The 19,639-nt window shown below is 35.3% G+C and overlaps 1 protein-coding gene across 2 annotated transcripts; it reads right to left on the minus strand.

The window, feature by feature from the left end:
• Positions 1-1,161: 1,161 nt before the first annotated feature.
• Positions 1,162-15,342, minus strand: LOC123525723 (S-methyl-5'-thioadenosine phosphorylase-like). Of its 2 annotated transcripts, none has more exons than XM_053538704.1 (10): positions 15,273-15,342; positions 12,548-12,575; positions 11,171-11,257; positions 10,197-10,255; positions 7,585-7,752; positions 6,430-6,532; positions 5,288-5,440; positions 4,041-4,127; positions 3,411-3,533; positions 1,162-3,129 (listed from the first exon to the last, which is right to left on the minus strand). In XM_053538704.1, exons 2-10 carry the CDS (start codon positions 12,560-12,562, stop codon positions 3,088-3,090), a joined length of 837 nt encoding a protein of 278 aa, XP_053394679.1. In that variant the 5' UTR covers positions 12,563-12,575; positions 15,273-15,342; the 3' UTR covers positions 1,162-3,087. The 2 variants fall into 2 exon arrangements, with proteins under 2 accessions (XP_053394679.1, XP_053394680.1); XM_053538705.1 differs by lacking the exon at positions 15,273-15,342 and adding an exon at positions 14,690-15,062.
• Between the last annotated feature and the right edge of the window lie 4,297 nt (positions 15,343-19,639).

The following is a 19,639-nucleotide window of genomic DNA, read 5'->3' on the forward strand; positions in this document are numbered from 1 at the left end:
AGTGCAAAGGTCCAATAACTACTTTGCATTTTACAATCTTAATTATGCCCCTTTTTCAACTTAGCAGTTTTTGGTTAAATTCTTATATGTAATCTGGTATCTCAGTACCCACTAATGGGAATAGATTGAAACTTCACACACTTGTCCACTGTCATGAGCTGATAAGCACTGTGCAGGTTCCATAACCCTGTTTTGCATTTTTACAAAATTATACCCCATTTTCGACTTTTGTATTCATTCATTGACAAGGCTGTTGAATAGTCGAGCGTTGCTGTCCTCCAACAGCTCTTGTTTTAAATGTATTTTCCAAACGTTTATTCTAAACTTATAATAAAATATATAATCCCATTTCTTGTCACCATTTTATATTTCGAGGGCTCAGAAACTAGTCCTAAGTGTATACAGAAATAGAAGCAGATAGACTAGTTTCGCTCTGAGCCCTCAATTTGTTCTTATACTTATTGAGATGTAAATATTGTAATGTGAGTAATTACAACTATTAAAGTAATCAAACACAAGTGTTAACTGTACAAAGTATTTACTTAATCTGATTCTTGAAGTGATGGCATAGTAGTAAATATGTTTACCAGAAATGAGCATGCGCATGAATTGGAAGTGTAAAGGTTGATCATTAAAGCCACGCCTACTAGTACATGGATTACCGTTTGGCTTTGCTACAGAGATACTACATTAGGAATATTAATCAGCATGAGAAGTTGTGCACCAGGAGCTTACTCTTCAAGATTGGAGTCACAGCCCATAATGTATTCAAAGGTATGCATAAAAGACCTAAAAGATTGTGTCACATACTACCTCAAGAAAGAATTTGACCTAGAGTCAAGAAACTTAATAGGGATTTTACACAGCATGTAAATCAATGCTCCTGATTTTTATTCCACCAAAACTCCACCCTCACCTTGTTTCTTTTGTGTTCACACAGATATTGGCTGCAATTGATCAAGTCCCATAACCCTTGCATGAATTTGGACAGTATACCTTTTCTTAGAAAATCCATTTTTAACAGTCAAGTGTGATGTCAGCAGCTCTGTTTGTAGTATAATCCTTTATATTAAAGTACAACATTCCACCAATACATTGATGTACTTGTGAACAGTTAATAACAACATACCATTAGTAGTAACAGTAATAGAAGAGAAAAACTAGTTTTTTTTGCTATTTTATTTTTTTATCTAAAAATCTGTTCTGCATACAAAGTTTAAAGAAAATTAATGATATTAACCTGTCAGAGCTTTCCATTACAAATCAAAATTTCAGTTTGGTTTTGCCTCATTGTAAGAAAAATGTTATAACATGATGTTGATAATATATGTCGCAATACAAAAATAAAAAATACTTTTTACAATACTGTAACACTCACAGCCACAATAGTATATAAATGTCACAATTGAAAATTTAATGTAAACTTGTAAATGGTTTATCATCCAAATGGCAATTTATCCTTCCGGATAGCCTTTCAAAAAAGATGTATACAAATCAGAAGTCTGTTTTCCTTATCACTGAAACAAATACTGGCTCATTTTGGATTTTAATCAGTTATATTCTGTGAAATGTTACATCATTACATGTACATCTATTTTATAAGCATGAATTAAAACATAATTATATATACAGTGCACTCTCTTTACAGCGACCCTCTGAACAACAACAGTTCCCTCCTTGCAACAACACTTGCTACTGACTCCAAAATATGCTAAATTAATTGTTCTGTATTTTACCTCTCTACAACAACTCCCTCCGAACAACAACCAAATTTTCCGTCTCCCAAAGGGTGTTGTAGAGAGGGAGCACTGTACTGTCAAGTTTTAATTGTATGTTTAATTTACAGACACTATACTGACAAGGCATATCTGTGTTACATGTTACAAATTGAGCAATTGTTAATACTATACGCATTGATTTACTAATAAAGATTAAACAATGTTGGTCTCTTGTGTTTTGGATTTAACTCTTACCCTGCTGTATTTCTATAATGAACTTGTCCATCTTTCAGTTTGGACAGTACCATTAACTTTTAAAAGGGGTGCTTACCAAAAAGATACTGACTGAATGGTGAACAGTGCAGATCTTGATCAGACTGCATGGATGTGCAGGCTGATCAAGGTGTACACTGGTCGCAATGGCAGAATCAATCGTGCCCATCATGATAAGGGTTATTTTCAATGAAGCCATCATACATAATTTTGTTTCATGAGCAGATAGTTTTCAGGCACTGAATCTGATAAATCAAATACATTGTGTAATATCAAATCCTGCCGTTCAGTGCTAACTAGGATTCTTAGCATAACAAACAAAAAAATTTCAAGCACACAAAAACCTTCATGATCGTATATCTGTCCAGCAGAACCTAAGAAACAGCTGTCGGAGGAGACAGCATGCTCGACTATTCCGATTCTGTATAGCGGAACTGGGCTTGTCTAATGCAACTAGAACTCTCACAGAAGTGATTCATTTCCAGTCCTACAACACTGCTTTTCAGAGGGAACAAAACTTTTCAGTGCATAAAGTTCTTGAATTGACATGATGAATTGAAATAACTGAAGAATTTTTGGGGGACAGTGACCCCCCATCTTAAACCATCCTGAAAAAGTAATGTTGACATATTAAGCACATCTTGACTAGTCACTCCAGTTGAGAGAATATGAAGTATGATGAAGGCATGTTTCACTGGTGTATAATGCGGTATCCATTTAGTAACTGGAGGGAATTAGTACCTTTAACTGGGGTGTATCTTGTTTACCGAAGAAGTATCTTGTTAACTATTAGTCTAAGAGAGTATAAGCTATAATGAGGGAAAAATAGACTGCACATGTTATGACATCCATCCAGTAGCTGTGGGAGCATCTTGTTTACATGAAGTATGATGAAGGAAAGATAGGCAGCACATGTTGAGATGTCCCAGCACATGCTGAAATTTCCCGACAATGTCCAAGCACTGTGATGTCCCTCTAGTAGCTGTTAGAGTATCTTGTTTAAGTGAAGTACATGTATGATGAAGGAAAGGTAGACGGGCCATGTTGAGATGTCGAAAAGTCTTGGCAATGTCCCGCCACATGATATGATGTACATCTAATAGCTGTGAGGCAGCAACACGGATCCTTTCACCAAATCCTGAAACAAATTCATGGATATGGAATTTGACATTATAATAATTCATAAACAAACAAGTAGCTAATCCATATTTTGGATTCTAATTTGCGAACGTTAACTTACTTATATTAATACACTAAATCCAGTCATTTAACATTGTCTTGACATAAACATTATAAAGTAAAGGGTATATATACATTTGTATAATAAGTCATACAGATCTTTAGAATGGAAACCATGAAATAGTGTTAACTTTAATCTATTAGAACTAATGCAAGCCAAGCAACGGAAAAACATATTACCGCATTTTCCTTCAACTTTGCTGTCCAGTCGTAATCTTTTAATTTAGGAATAACATTAAGTAATACATTTGTTGCCCTTTTGGAGTTTTCGCCAAAGGTTTTCATCACATTTTCTACATTTACCTGAAAAAAGAATAAGATTTTTTGTAATGTATTATGTATGTTGAACACAGTATCATATATACTGGACAATGCATAACGTATAATGGACACTGTATCATGTATGTGGGACACTGTTATTATGTATGTTGGTATGTTGTACACTTTATCATCTATGTTAGACTTTTATCATGTATGTTGGACAGTTTATGTATGTTGAACATTTTATCATGAATATTTTTGAGTGCAAGTATGAACTAAATCAGGTCATACTAACACTAAAAAATATTCATGATAAAATGTCCGGTTGATGGTCCAGTTTTTAAAACAAAGGCGTAAATAAAAAGTAAAATAAGAGCTAAACCTGTGCAGAACAGTGACATGTTAAAAACTTAACCACATCAGGATGCCAAAGAAGATGCAGACACCAACACCAACAAATGGGCGAGTAAATATGGTAGCTCTATCAATTCTCTGAATGATTGAGCTAAAAATATGGCTTAAAACAAGATGACTGAAACTAAAAGGTACCGAGGCTTTATCTTCTCTCCAACTATCGTAGTCTGTAACAAGTCCCATTGCAGCATAACACAGTCCTGATTCTCTGGCTAACACAACCTGTTAGAACATAGAATACAATATGGTACTCAATTACAACCTGTTAAGGATAACTACCCGTAATAGGCCGCAATATCACCAAAAGCGTACATACAACTTGATAATGTAAGCTTTGAAAATGTCAAACGATAGAAATAAGTTGCATATTGACAAGTTAAATAGTGACAGAAGTTCTCAAATATTTCCTGTAGATTACCTCCCCTGATAATTTTGTTTTTTCATGAGTTATCTTCCCTGAAAACTAGAAAAAATATTTTTTTCCTTTTCCCTACGAGGAATTTTAGATTTCTTTTTGAAATTTGGATCAGAACCATATAATGCAGCTTTCTACCGTAAAATTTTCTCGAAACTCAAGTTCAGATTCTCATAATCAAAGAAATTATATATTTTCCATAGGCATCAATGTTAACTTCAATACCGATTATCTCCCCCAAAAATGGTAACATTTGAAAAATCTCTCGGTGAAACATTTTTAATTTTGAATGTCTTTAAAGTGACCAAATTTCATTTAAATATTACCATCCAGTTACAAGATATGAAATATGGCTATTGCACCATGTTATCCTTAAATGCCGAATACAGTATTTTGTTTAAACCAGCATTAGAACAATTTACTAAATTACAAACTGTTGGCGCATGGAACAAAGTCCAGAATTTAACCATGTTACAACAAAAAACTAAAGTACAACCTCCTGGTAACTTCTTTCCTTTTGGCACTAACCAAGTTAAATTTAAAACAGACTGATCTGGAAATGTCTACTTTAATATACAAGTTTGCTAGAAAATATCCGTATCTTGCATATGGATGCCAAAATGTTTAATCAACTTTGCTTTCCATAATTAAAATAACCTTTTGTAGTTTGCTTTGTCTTGTGGGTGACTAAATTCTAAGGCCTGTGATTCTTTTAATATCACATATTATGACAGAAACATTTGCGGAAATGTTATCACAATTAATACATTACACAGTTCAATAAGCTTGCATTGAAATACACAAATGTAATGAGAAATATTATAAATTTTTCTCAGTGCTGTGCGGATCCAACTATGTGCACTATACTTAAACCCATGCAGTGTGTGACCAATCCAATGCACTGTACCGTAATTATGATGTACTGCCTATTCCTGACATAAGATATTTACTGTTGCGTTCTGCCTACCTCTGGTACTGTAGTCATGTTGATACAGTGAGCTCCCCAAAAATTCCACATTTTACTCTCTGCTTTTGATGAAAATCTTGGTCCCTCTATAGTCAGCATGGTACCACCTTTATGCACACTGTATTCTAATTCCTGCGCAGTTTTGTACAAAAACTGCATATAAACAGAAAACAAAATATTATGATCTCAAGTTCTTTATATAATAAATTTAATCTAGATTAATGATCATGCTAAAAAAAATCATTATAAAGTAATAAAACAATGTTGTAAAATTAAATTAAAAATATTTTGTAATGTAAAATCCATTGCTAAATTATTTTCTTTTGTTTCTGTTGGGTTTAACGTTGCACCGACACATTTAAAGGTCATGTGGCAGCTTTGATGGTGGAGGAAGACCCTAGTGCCTCTCCATGCATTATTTCATCACTGGCGGGCACCTGGGTAGAACCACCGGCAAACCGTTAGCCAGCTGGAGGGCTTGAATTCAACGCCACGAGTGAGGCTAAAACCCACATACATGAGGTGCAAGTGATTTGAAGTCAATAACCTTAACCACTCTGCAACGGAGGCCTAAATAATTTCTGTTATGTATTTCTATATCATTGTCTTTCAATGTTGTTTTGGTTTGATTTGTGATTTATGGCACACCAGCATAGTACAGGTTATATGGTGCCAAACAGGACTAAAATGTTTGGTCCCGTATCTCGAAACTTGTATACCTGCTGGAATCACAGAGTTACAGCAAAACCAAGTGTTCAGACCATAATAGCCCCCTCTTTTCATGCAAGGGTAAGACAGTAGTTCCAGTTCTCTTTATACTCAAGCTGTCTCAGAAGAACTTTCAATTGTCTACATAATATGAGCCGCATCAACATAGTGCATTTGCGACCAGCATGAATCCAGACCAGCCTGCGCATCCACGCAGTCTGGTCAGGATCCATGCTGTTCGTTAACAGTTTCTCTAATTGCAATAGGCTTTGAAAGCGAGCAGCATGGATCCTGACCAGACTGCGCAGATAAGACTAAGTCTGGATCCATGCTGGTTGCAATCGCACTATGCTGGTTTTCTCATGGCGCGGCTCAACAAATTATATGACAGTTAATTATCTTCTAAACCTCTTAATCAGATCAAAGAAACTTACATCACTGGTAATTGGACAGAAAGGCTCAGCAAGAGGTATATGACATATACCACATGGCCCGCCTTCAGTACCATCATAGAACGTCTGCTCTCTATGGTGCGTCCTGAAACATAACAAAATGAAATTTATACTTCTTCGCTGTATGTGATACTGTCAAGTACATAATGAAGCAGACATGAATGCTGGTACTTCAGGACATATGACAACTTTCCACCTTGCTCATGGAGGAACACCATAGGTAACTTAACTGTAATGTTACTGCATTTTCAAAGTAGTTTGGTAGAACAATCTTCCACATGTCAGACATGTACCTCAAGAATTTTACATTCAAGAAGGGGATTCAAACCCATGGCATTTTCAGTTTTTCAATCACCTTAACCAGTTGCTTACACCTGTTCAATTAAAAAAGAAAATCAGCTACAAAATACAGTTATACAGGTTACACATCAAGCATTTAGGTACAGGTCTTTTTTTATGTTATGACAAAAACTCTGTGTGTGACTTACTTTATCCAAATGCTAGTGAGATATAAACTAATGTACACTTGGGTCAAATATGAAAGTTCGAAGACACAATCTTAACTTTAGAAGTATACTGAAGCACTGCTTGCCCTCAGCATTAAAGGCGTACTCGAACAATTCATTTAGTCCTTTGCAGTTTCATTGTCTGGACAGCTTGAAACTCTGGGTATTTCACTCCTACTCTTCAGACCTCCTGCCATCAATGTTCTACTGTAGGTACTAGTTGCCATCTTTACAAGCAATTCATTATGCAGTTTCCGACAAGTGAAAGAAGAAGGCAAACAGTTGCAGACCCAAATCAAGGAACATTTTTCTGTCTGTAAATATGTCTCTCTTGTAAAGAGTAAAATTATCTACATGGTAAAGATAACTGGACAGCTATGTCCATTTCTGTGATAATACAGTAAAACAATGCTCGAGATCTCAAGGAGATGGGAAAAAATGTTAAAGTCATTCAAGTTTTCCAGTCAGAATGATTCAAACATAGAAAATATTAAGGACAGTGGCCTGGGACCACATGAATTGTTGGATTGGGCAAAAAACTTTATTTTCAACTTATTTTTACTGTCTTTTAACCTTATTAAACTAAAGCCTTGAACTTCAAGGTCATCTGACTTTGTCTCTTGAGCCATACCTGTCAATAAATTGGTCAAGTATAACAATATCTCCGGGATGGATACCTTCTTGTAGTGAACCACAAGCTGTAGTGACCAGGATATGTGTACACCCTTCCTCCTTCAGTGCCCAGATGTTCGCTCTGTAATTTACTCTTCCAGGCATAATAGTGTGACCTCGAGCGTGTCTGTAACATTTTAAATATGCTTTTTTAATCTATGCTATATACAATAAAGACACAGCTGACTCAAAACACTGTTCTTTGTACAGTTGTTAACTATGTTGCTATGCCAATAAAAATCGTCATTATTAAATCAAGAACTAATTGCAAAATGGTATGGCTCAGACACAAGTGTCTACACATTAACTATTTTTGTTTCTTTCTTATACTGCCGAAGAAATAGTTTTCGAGTACAGTGCAACATAATCTTATGCATTACGTTCAAACAAATCGTAGTATGGGTAAAAATATTAAGACCTAGATAAGAAAGAGATAGACGTGCTATGCTTTTCACACCAAACTTTCATAAATTCTTTGCAAACCTGAAATGAAATAGAGCCAGTATAATGCTTTACTATACCAACTGGAACTTTTAAATCTTCATACATTACATTAAGCCTTATCATACCAAATCTGATATAGGTTGTGTTTATCTACGTTGACAACTCATGAAAAAGTATCTCACAACTTGTCAAAATATTTCACTGTCAAAATTTTGATGTCCTAATACACTGTAATACCCAAACTGTCACTATTAAAGTGCTTGTAAAACGATTTTTTACTTGACAGAATTTAAAACAAGAGGACCATGGTGGTCCTGAATCGCTCACCTCTTCCCACATGACCCAGTTTTGAGTATGACGTCGTTTTTTTCTATTATTTGACATATTGACCTAGTTTTAGAGCTCATGTGACCCAGTTTTGAACTTGACCTAGATATTATCAAGATAAAAATTCTGACCAATTTTCATGAAGTTCCATTGAAAAATAGGGTCTCTAGAGAGATCAAAAGATTTTAATAATTTTAGACCTACTGACCTAGTTTTTGACCGCAGCTGACCCAGTTTCAAATTTGACCTAGATATCATCAAGATGAACATTCAGACCAACTTTCATACAGATCCCATGAAAAGTATGGCCTCTAGAGAGGTCACAAGGTTTTTTTTATTATTTGACCTACTGACCTAGTTTTTTATGGCACGTGACCCAGTTTCAAATTTGACCAAGATATCATCAAGGTGAACATTCTGACCAATTTTTATGGAGATCCATTCATAAGTATGGCCTCTAGAGAGGTCACAAGGTTTTTTTTATTTTTAGACCTACTGACCTAGTTTTTGACCGCACGTGACCCAGTTTCAAACTTGACCTAGATATCATCAAGATGAACATTCAGACCAACTTTCATACAGATCCCATGAAAAGTATGGCCTCTAGAGAGGTCACAAGGTTTTTTTATTATTTGACCTACTGACCTAGTTTTTTAAGGCATGTGACCCACTTTCGAACTTGACCTAGATATCATCAAGATGAACATTCAGACCAACTTTCATATACATCCCATGAAAAATATGGCCTCTAGAGAGGTCACAAGGTTTTTCTGTTATTTGACCTACTGACCTAGTTTTTGAAGGCATGTGACCCACTTTCGAACTTGACCTAGATATCATCAAGGTGAACATTCTGACCAATTTTCATGAAGATCTCATGAAATATATGGCCTCTAGAGAGGTCACAAGGTTTTTCTATTTTTAGAACTACTGACCTAGTTTTTGACCGCACGTGACCCAGTTTCGAACTTGACCTAGATATCATTAAGATGAACATTCAGACCAGTTTTCATACAGATCCGATGAAAAATATGGCCTTTAAAGAGGTCACAAGGTTTTTCTATTATTTGACCTACTGACCTAGTTTTTAAAGGCACATGACCCAGTTTCGAACCTGACCTAGATATCATCAAGGTGAACGTTCTGACCAATTTTCATGAAGATCTTGTGAAATATATTGCCTCTAGAGAGGTCACAAGGTTTTTCTATTTGTACCTACTGACCTAGTTTTTGAAGGCACGTGACCCAGTTTCGAACTTGACCTAGATATCATCAAGGTGAACATTCTGACCAATTTTCATGAAGATCTTGTGAAATATATGGCCTCTAGAGAGGTCACAAGGTTTTTCTATTTTTAGACCTACTGACCTAGTTTTTGAAGGCAGGTGACCCAGTTTCGAACTTGACCTAGATATCATCAAGATAACATTCTGACCAACTTTCATAAAGATTCCATGAAAAATGTGACCTCTAGAGTGGTCACAAGCAAAAGTTTACGGACGTACGCACGGACGATGGACGACGGACACCGCGCGATCACAAAAGCTCACCTTGTCACTTTGTGACAGGTGAGCTAAAAAATGACAATGCTAGGGTATTGGGGTCAGTATTACCAAATTTAGCTGAATTGTATTATTACCCATTGAATAACTTTTTTTAGTTTTTCATCTTATCTTTCCAGATCTGATACATCTATTTTCCTCATCATCAATCAACAACTGATTACTATGATTAGGCATTTTTCTGTGTTGACTGACACAGAATTTTTGACTGATTCCAAACACTTAACAACAAAATTACCTTGACAACAACACACAGTCAACATCTCCAATTTTTCCCAAAACAAGTGCATCTGATGGCTGGAATTCAAACAAATAAAAAATGAAACTAATGTACATGTATGTACATTATACACCGTATTTTTTATTTATTTATTTTTTTTTGGATTTAATGTCGCACCGACACATGATAGGTCATATGGCGACTTTCCAGCTTTAATGGTGGAGGAAGACCCCAGGTGCCCATCCGTGCATTATTTCATCACGAGCGGGCACCTGGGTAGAACCACCGACCTTCCGTAAGCCAGCTGGATGGTATACACGGTATGATTAAAATATAAAGAACTAAACTGATATTGATCTTAAGGCTCACATAATTATATGCAAGAATAAATTTTCAGAAACTGACACCTATCACAGAATCTGATATTAATGGTATAGATACTGCCCATTCGTTAAGGACGTATGCTAGAATTTGGTGTGAAAATTTTCCCAATTACAGAATTTCTTCAAACTTTGGATATTGAAGGACAATCATCTAAGAAACAAAAAAATGCAATAAAAATCATAGGTCACCGGTATCAAAAAAGAGTTACCTGCCCTTGAAAACGGCATTTCCCCCAAAAAATACCGTTTTCAAGGGCAGATAACTCTTTTTCGAATCCGGTGACCTATGAATTTTATTGCATTTTTTTGTTTCTTAGATGATTGTCCTTCAATATCCAAAGTTTAAAGAAATTCTGTTATTGGGAAAATTTTCACCCATCTCATATACAGGGAATTCTAGCATACACCTTTAATTTCATTTCAACTGATACAAAGACCAGGTATACATAATAATGCTATATGTCTATTTAATTTTATGTTTGCATAAATTTACATAATTATGGTTATACATTCAGTTATACACATTCAAAAATTTTAAATCCGACTTTTTACTCATGTCATTTCAATGTGTTCTGTTACTTAGCAAATGTTCTGAACACTGTACAATACCTTCCCAAATGGAGTGTCCACAACTTTATCTGTTTTATCTTTCAGTATATCTGGGTTACTGAGACCAGAACCTCCTATTATACCAACCTGAAATCAGTAACAGACAGCCTCGTAAACCACGTACAGGTTAAACATACCACTTCCTCCTTCATAAACTTTTTAACAGTCTGAATCAGATCTATTTTATATTATATATACACAGATTTTACCAGATTTATATAGCGCCCTTTTCATGATAAACACATTCCAAAGCGCTTTACATAGATTGTTGTAACTTGAATTTAGTTTATACATAATTTATTTTAGGCCGATTGTGAAGCAAGTTCTACAACTTATATTAATTACTCTTGACACATCATTCCTGAAGGAATCCATCGCCACGAGGGTATGAGAGAAGAGGTCAGTTTCCCTTCTAATGCTGAGCATTAAGCAAGGGAGCTACTAGTACCATTTTTCATGTCTTTGGTATGACGCGGCCCGGGATCGAACCTACGACCTCCCGTTCTTGTAGTGGATGCTCTACCACTAGGCTATAGAGACGGTATTAGATTATTATATATATATATATATAGATAAATTATTGTCATAGCCACAATTTATTCTTTAAATAAAACCTAAAAAAACCCATTAAGAAAATACAAATTATGAATAATCATGTAAAGCTTTAGCGTATAACCATATAATTATGAGTCCCATTTTTAAAGAATGTGTTTATTTAAAGATATTCTGGGCTTATCTTTCATTTAAATATTTTATCATAATATATTAACATCCTTATCAAATTTATCTTAAATGGTTAAATGTAAATTTTAAACACTATACGTATTTATGTAGATCTGGTTTCATAGGAACATGTCAAGTGGTAACTGTCACTTGCAAAATAACTGCCAAATTTTTAGTAGTAGTACACATTCTTAATTTGGCTATAATTAATAATATAATATTTTTAACTTAACACACAAAACTGTTTAAACTTACTAAATTTACTTTGTGTTTACACATATGCTATGTAGAAAATGTTCATTTTTATGCCCCCGGTATCTACTGATGCGGGAGGCATATAGTGATTGTCCTGTTTGTTCGTCCGTCCGTCCGTACGAGGTTAACCAAATGGGACCGTTTTGTCTAGCATCAATACCCCTAACTAGAATGACTTGATACTAATGCAGATATAACCTGTGACCATTTCTCATCTTCAGACATCACCTGACCTCAGTTTGACCTTGACCTTGAACTGGACCTCGTTTTGGACTTAGGTTGCTTTGTATCGACAAGGATGCCACAGGGGGCATCAAGCGTTTATGGAACACAGCTCCTTGTTTCCAATATAAAATTTAGGCATAGGATTAGTTTAAATCTTTTAAACAATATTCTTACCTTTAACTTCACCATAATGTGTCAACCTCTGCAACGAAAAAAAGAGAGTTATCAATACATTTACTATCTTCTAGCTATTGAAGTGGCAATTACCATAGGAAAGACAACTCTTGGTTCAGTTTTTGAAAAATATATGCCTCTAGCATCTGACTACAATATATTTGAGTGTTCTGAACTATTTTTCAGAAAATAAAACAAGACGGTCATGAGGACCCTGGATTGCTCACCTGAGTAATATGAGCTACATGTTTCAAATGTCAAAATGATGATTTTTAGAAATTTTTTTGGAAGATTTTCTGATGTACAATCAAGTAACCCCTGCAGCGGGGCCAATTTTACCCCGGGGGTCAAGATTTGAACAAATTTTGTAGAGGTCCACTAGGCAATGCTACATGTCAAATATCTAAGCTCTAGGCCTTCTGGTTTACTTTTAGAAAATTTTAAAGATTTTTCTATGTATTATCAAGTAACCCCATGGGGCAGGGTCAATTTGACCCCGGGGGTCATGATTTTAACAAATTTTTTAGAAGTCTACTAGGAAATGCTACAAGTCAAATATCTAAGATCTAGGCCTTCTGGTTTATTTTTAGAAAAATTTTGAAAATTTTCCTATGTAAAATCAAGTGGCCCCTGGGGCGGTGTCAATTTTGATCGCGGGGTCATGGTATGAACAGATTTAGCAGAGGTCCACATGGCAATACTACATGTCAAATATCTAAGCTCTAGGCCTTCTGGTTTATTTTCAGAAATTTTTTGAAAGGTTTTCCTATGTAAAATCAAGTGACCCCTGGGACGGTGTCAATTTTGACCCCAGGGTCATAATTTGAACAATTTAGTAGAAGTCCACTAGGCAATGCTACATGTCAAATATCTAAGCTCTAGAGCTTCTGGTTTTTGAGAAGAAGATTTTTTAAGATTTTCCTATGTAAAATCAAGTGACCTCTGGGGCGGGGTCAATTTTGACCCCTGGGTCATGATTTGAACAAAATTGGTAGAGGTCCATTAGGCAATGCTTCACACCAAATATCTAAGCTCTAGGGCTTCTGGTTTTTGAGAAGAAGATTTTTAAAGTTTTTCCTTTGGGTTGCCATGGCAACCAGAGTTCTGCATGGAATTCAATTCTTTGAACAATTTTTGAAGAGCTTCTCCCAAGGAAAATTCCTGTGAAGTTTGGATGAAATTGGCCTAGCCGTGTATGAGGAGATGTCGTTTAAAATAAAAGTTTACGGACAACGGACGACAGTGAGAGATCAGAATAGCTCACCCTGAGCCTTTTAATTTGTTGGAGCAAGTTAGTATGACTAGTAGGCTCCTATTTTATGATTTTTTTTTATTTTTGTGCCCCCCCCCCTCCCCCACGAGTGGTGGGGGCATTTAGATTTGCTCTTGTCCGTCCTTCCGTCTGTCTGTCCGTCCGTCCGTCTTTCCGAGAATGTTGTGTCGCGCCTAGCTCCAAAAGTATTTGACGTAGAGTCACAAAACTTTACAGGAATGTTGGTCAGCATGTGTAGTTGTGCACCTGGGGTTTCGCATCTGGATTCATTCAGTCGTGTTGGAGTTATGGCCCCTGACTTAGTTAAAAATTGGTCATTTTAATGTTGTGTCGCGCATAGCTCCAAAAGTATTTGACCTAGAGTCACAAAAGTTTAAAGGAACGTTGGTCAGCATGTGCAGTTGTGCACCTGGGGTTTGGCGTCTGGATTCATTCAGTATTGTAGGAGTTATGACCCCTGACCTAGGAAAAAATTGTCATTTTAATGTTACTCCGAAAATATTTTACCTACCGTCATTATATCAGTACACAAGACCAGATTTCTTGTCCAGACTTACTCAAAAAAAAAAGTTTGTGAAACATGTATGTTAAAATGTACTTGACCTAGAATCATAAAACATTAGAGGATTGTTTAATGTCTTCATTTCCCTAACAATAAACTGCAGATACGGGTACGGCTCAGAGGGGTGAAAAAGTTCTATAAAATATCAGATCATAAAATAAGTCATCCCGATAAGCCATATGAGTAAGGCTATGGTCAGTGCGTGTGGCACAGATTCTATTATCTTGTGCGCACAACATCTTATTTCTAGCACACAACATCTTATCTAGAGTGCATGACATCTTATCTCGAGTGCTCGACATCTTACCTTGTACGCATGACATCTTATCTTGAGCGCTCAACATCTATCTCGAGCGCTCAGCATCTTATCTCGAGCACACGACATCTTATTTCAAGTGCATGACATATTATCTCGTGTGTGAGACATCTTATATCCAGTGCTCAACATCCTGTCTTGAGCGCACAACATCTTATCTCGTGCGCACGATATCTTATCTATGTATATTAAAGCCCACTGTGTGTATTCAGATCAGTAAAAGGATATGACTGCCACCGTTTTTTGTTTTTGTTTTGTTTACACTTATAACCCTTTCATGGGATAGTAATTCAAAGGAGATATGATGTCGTGCACACGAGATAAGATGTTGTGTGCTCGAGGTAAGATGTCATGCGCTCAAGATAATTTAATCTTAAAAAATAAAATACCTACTTTCGGTTCTAAAAATAGCAATATTCCAAATAATGACACAACATAGGCCTATGCCATTTCAGTTAATAAAACTTAGTTTTAAGTTACATAATGGCGCATGGAAATATCATGTTTATTTGTACGAAATGTTTAAAAATAATGCATTAAGCAATACTGTCGTTTTAAATGGTAAAATACTCACACGTTTGTTTTATGTGCAAATTAATTTCTCACGTGTTTACTTTCAAGGATGAGAGTAATATTCTTACCTTCTTGCACAAATTCAATAATCGTCTATATCCTTCCAAAATTAGTGGGTTTTTTTTGGCCCCCACTGCCCCCATTTTTAGGGGGAAGTAGGGGTCACTTAGAGTTGCCCTTATCCGTCTGTCCGTCCGTCCGTCTGTCTGTCCGAGCAAACGAGAGAACATTTGTTGGGTATTTAGGACAATAGAAGTATCTAAAATAAATTCTATTCTTTCCGTACTGCTTATTGGGTACTCTCTGTCGCTTGTTGGGTACTTTAGTTTATAACAAAATAAATATACAATAAAGGTCCGTTCGTCTGTCATATACGTCCGTTCGTCTGTCCGAGCCCACATTTGCATACTTGGATGGCTATAGGAACAATAGGTAACTGTACTTTTTCTTTGGTGTCATTCATTCCGTAAGGCTTTTATGTGGCTATTTTTCTTTTACATGGCTAAAAGGACAATAGGACAAAAAAGAGAACGAAATAGTAGTCTCATAAATACCCATATATGGAAGTATTTGACAGAGAGTCATCAAACCTCACAGGATCTTTATTCATCACATGAAGTTTTGCACCTGGAATTTTAATTTGGATCTCTTAGAGCCGGACCAGAGTTATGGTCCTTGATTTAGTAAAAAATATGCAAAAGGGCCAAAGTTTGTGTCACATGTATCTCAACAAGTATTTAATTGGTTTAACCATATTTATTTTTTTAATTATTTTTACAGCATGAATACAAATATACGATAAAGAATTGGACAGGAATTAAGATTTATTAGCTTATGGTTGTCCTCTTCCTATTACAGCAATGAGCATACATAGTTCATGGCAATATAATACCTCTGATGAATTGGAAAATTACAAGCATTTACTAAAGGATATTTCCAGTGGGGAAGTTATATAGTGTCTATCATTTTCGGGATATCAGTAATTAACGACTTTGTTTAAGAAGAATTGAGCCACCTTGATGCCCAATTTGAAATCGTCTGAAGATCGGAATTTAAGATAACAGAAGCAGTATTCAGTATTTGGATTTTCAACAATAGAAAGGCTCGTATACAAATAATCTTATATGAGTTTGTATATCTAGGACTATATCATTGATGTAGATGAAAAATAAGAGAGGACCAAGGATTGATCCTTGAGGAACCCTTGCAGTTATAAAGTTTTGAGCTGATTTGCAGCCAGGGAGTATAACACTCCGGGTGTTTTCATCAGGTAAATATAACTGATTTTGACTGGCTGCCTTTGTGGACAGTGGTAATTGTTTGTGGATAACTATTACTAATGTTCAAATTGTGGACCTATTACTACATGGAATGGAATAATAAGTACAAATGTAGTCTGGTTCGTTGAGAGAAAAATAAGAGAAGCTCATGTTTTGATGAAGGTGGGGCCTAAGGAATATAGTTCTCATTAAACATTTTATTCGTTTTCTCAGAAAAAGAATTCACAACTTGGCGAAGTGTTTGATGAAATTCAATTCCTTTATTTATGAAGGAAATTGCATAAAAATTGGCAGTCTATTCCTTTGAAGGGTGTTGTATGAAAGTGTATCACAGTTTTTTAAATAAATGAACCCATTCTTGAATTATGTCACTTGGGAAAAAAACAGATACCCTAAAATAACTGATCTGTCTGTAACTCTTTTTTTTTCTGGCAATTTAGGAAAAAATGTGAAACACATAAGTAGTTTATGGCCTCCCATACTGCACAAAAATGTTTGGCTTATTTGAAGTACTGATAAGAGAGTTGAATCTGTTTGAAGATAACAATAGACTTTTACGTGTATATATATTTTGTTAGCTATAAAGTACGTGTATTATGATGCATAAAATGTTATTCTAACACGATCCGCAGCAATTGCTATATAAACATATAGCGAAATCGCCTATACATGAATCTACGATAAAATATGGTTGGCTGTTACATTTCACCCCCTATGATTGTAACATAAGAGATTCTACTTCAGTTCCATTACATACGAATTATTTCAGGGCCAAACGGTTGAAAACAGCATTTCAAAAACATAAATATAATAAAAAGTCATACTGACTTATGTGTAGGTCCATAAAACACGTTCTGATCTCTACGAGCGATTCAATTAGCTTATGATTCAGCGGTGACGTCATAAATGTATGACATAAAGAATGACGTCATAATGATGTGACGTCATTTAAAAGTTAAGCTCGTCACTCGTTACACAGGGTCAACTTACCTAATTTGATGATTCTGTTCATAATTAGTTTGCGAGCTGTTAGATTACTAATTTATGAATACTTCTCAAAATTCTGATAAAAAAGAAACAAATATCTAAAGGTTCCATTGGCTATGCAACACTTTCTAACCATAGGGGGTAAATTGTAACAGCATATGACCCGAATGACGTATTACGCTGAAAATGTAGTACTGTAAAATGCGAATTATTTGCGTTGTTAGAATCGAAATAATAAATATGTTCCAATAATTTTATCAATTAATAAAACATGGGCAGTCGTTTGGATGCGAATAATTAAATCACTCGTGCTACGCACTCGTGACTTTATTATTACGCATCCAAACTCCTGTCCATATTTTATTAACTGATAAAATATAGGAACAGATTTATTATTTCTTAATTAAAATAGTACCATGGTATAGTCCAATCTTTCACCTTCATTTTGGTATGCTACACATCATGTTTATTCTTCAGAAATGTGGAGATTAATCATGTTAAAGCAGGTCACCCCTCGACCACTAAGTATGTCCTTAAGTTTAACCTTGTGCCAAATACGGTCGAATGCCTTACCTATGTCACAAAACATAGCCTTTTTTCTTTAACAGAATCAACAGCTTGTGAAAATAATTTGTTAATACATATATGTTAGTTGGTTTACTGTACAGTCACCAAGAACAAAATCAGACTGCAAAGGAAAGCGCATGTTATATGTTCATGAAGGAAATTGATAGTATGTTTTAAGACCATTTTTTTCAAACACTTTATTGACAGTACGTATGGGAGAAATAACAAGCGAAGGATCTCTGGACTTAGGTCTAACGTTAGCGTTCTTCCAGTTGTCTGGAACTGTAGAAATACGTTAGCGTTTTCCAGTTGTCTGGAACTGTAGAAATAGGTTATGAGTAATTAAAGAGATCACACAAAGAGCCAGATAGTTCTAAAGAAAGCTCACGAAGGACACGACTATTAATACCATCAGGGCCAGCGGCTTTACCTAGTTGGAGAGATCTTAAGACAGATATTATTTCATCTGCGAAAATGGTAATACTAACAAGGAGGTCATGAAGTTACCCTCATTGTTTTAAGTTTGACAAGTCCAATAATATAAGATCAAAACGTAAGCCATTGAACCTTTTACGTTAATTTTTGTTGACATTTTTAAACATATTTTTCTTTTTCTTTTGACACCAAGACTTCGAAAAAATCACCTTGACAGCAGGAAGCGAAAAATGTCTCAAAATGAACATTAAATGTAGGCTAACATTTCCCACGTCTAAATATTTGGCTTATGGTTTGATAACTTCATTTAAGTTCTTGTTGCTAATACTACGTATGGTGCAGACTGTTTTGCAGTAGCTGATATGAAATTCTAGGGTTCATAGCAGAATTTTTCCCAAGTGCTCTAATATTTGTTACCAGTAATAACCTTCTGTATTCTAACAATTATAACTATATTAACAAAAAGGGCAAATTATATACTAAAGATACTGATTTTATTTACTATTGTTTGACCTTGATACGAGTAGTCGGTTAAGTGTTCCTTCTAAGATTACAAATATGTGACATTGCTAAATGTTGATTAAAATAAAACTGAATTTCAATAGGATTCTCGTGACAAATAAATATGATAATGTTTCCATACTTTTTATGACAGTCAACTCCAAAAGTGACCCTGAACAACGAAAGTGACCACACATCTAACGTTTATATCATACTGACCTGTTTCAATATTATACAATAAATATCGTCAGGTACAAAAAAAGCCACGTTTAAAAAAATGCAGCCTCCCCAAACTGCATCACACACACAATGACAATGGCAACAGAAGGTATGACATGTATTCAGTGTCTTTGCAGAAGACGGAGCATCAAGGGAAATACCCTTAAGAACCCGACGAAAAGACCAGAAGACAGAATCAAAATAAACAGGTGTGCATTTGTTTAATAAAATATATTCAAGAAATATTACGTTTCCGAGACGTTAAAGAATTGGAGTTAGCATTCTAACGACGGCAGTATTTAACACAAAATTGTTCTATGGAATCCGCAATCTGACAACGGCAACCATCAAACTTGAATGATTTCAAGTATTCCAATCA

Source organism: Mercenaria mercenaria, chromosome 3 (genome assembly GCF_021730395.1).
Source record: "Mercenaria mercenaria strain notata chromosome 3, MADL_Memer_1, whole genome shotgun sequence".
Lineage (NCBI taxonomy): Eukaryota > Metazoa > Mollusca > Bivalvia > Venerida > Veneridae > Mercenaria > Mercenaria mercenaria.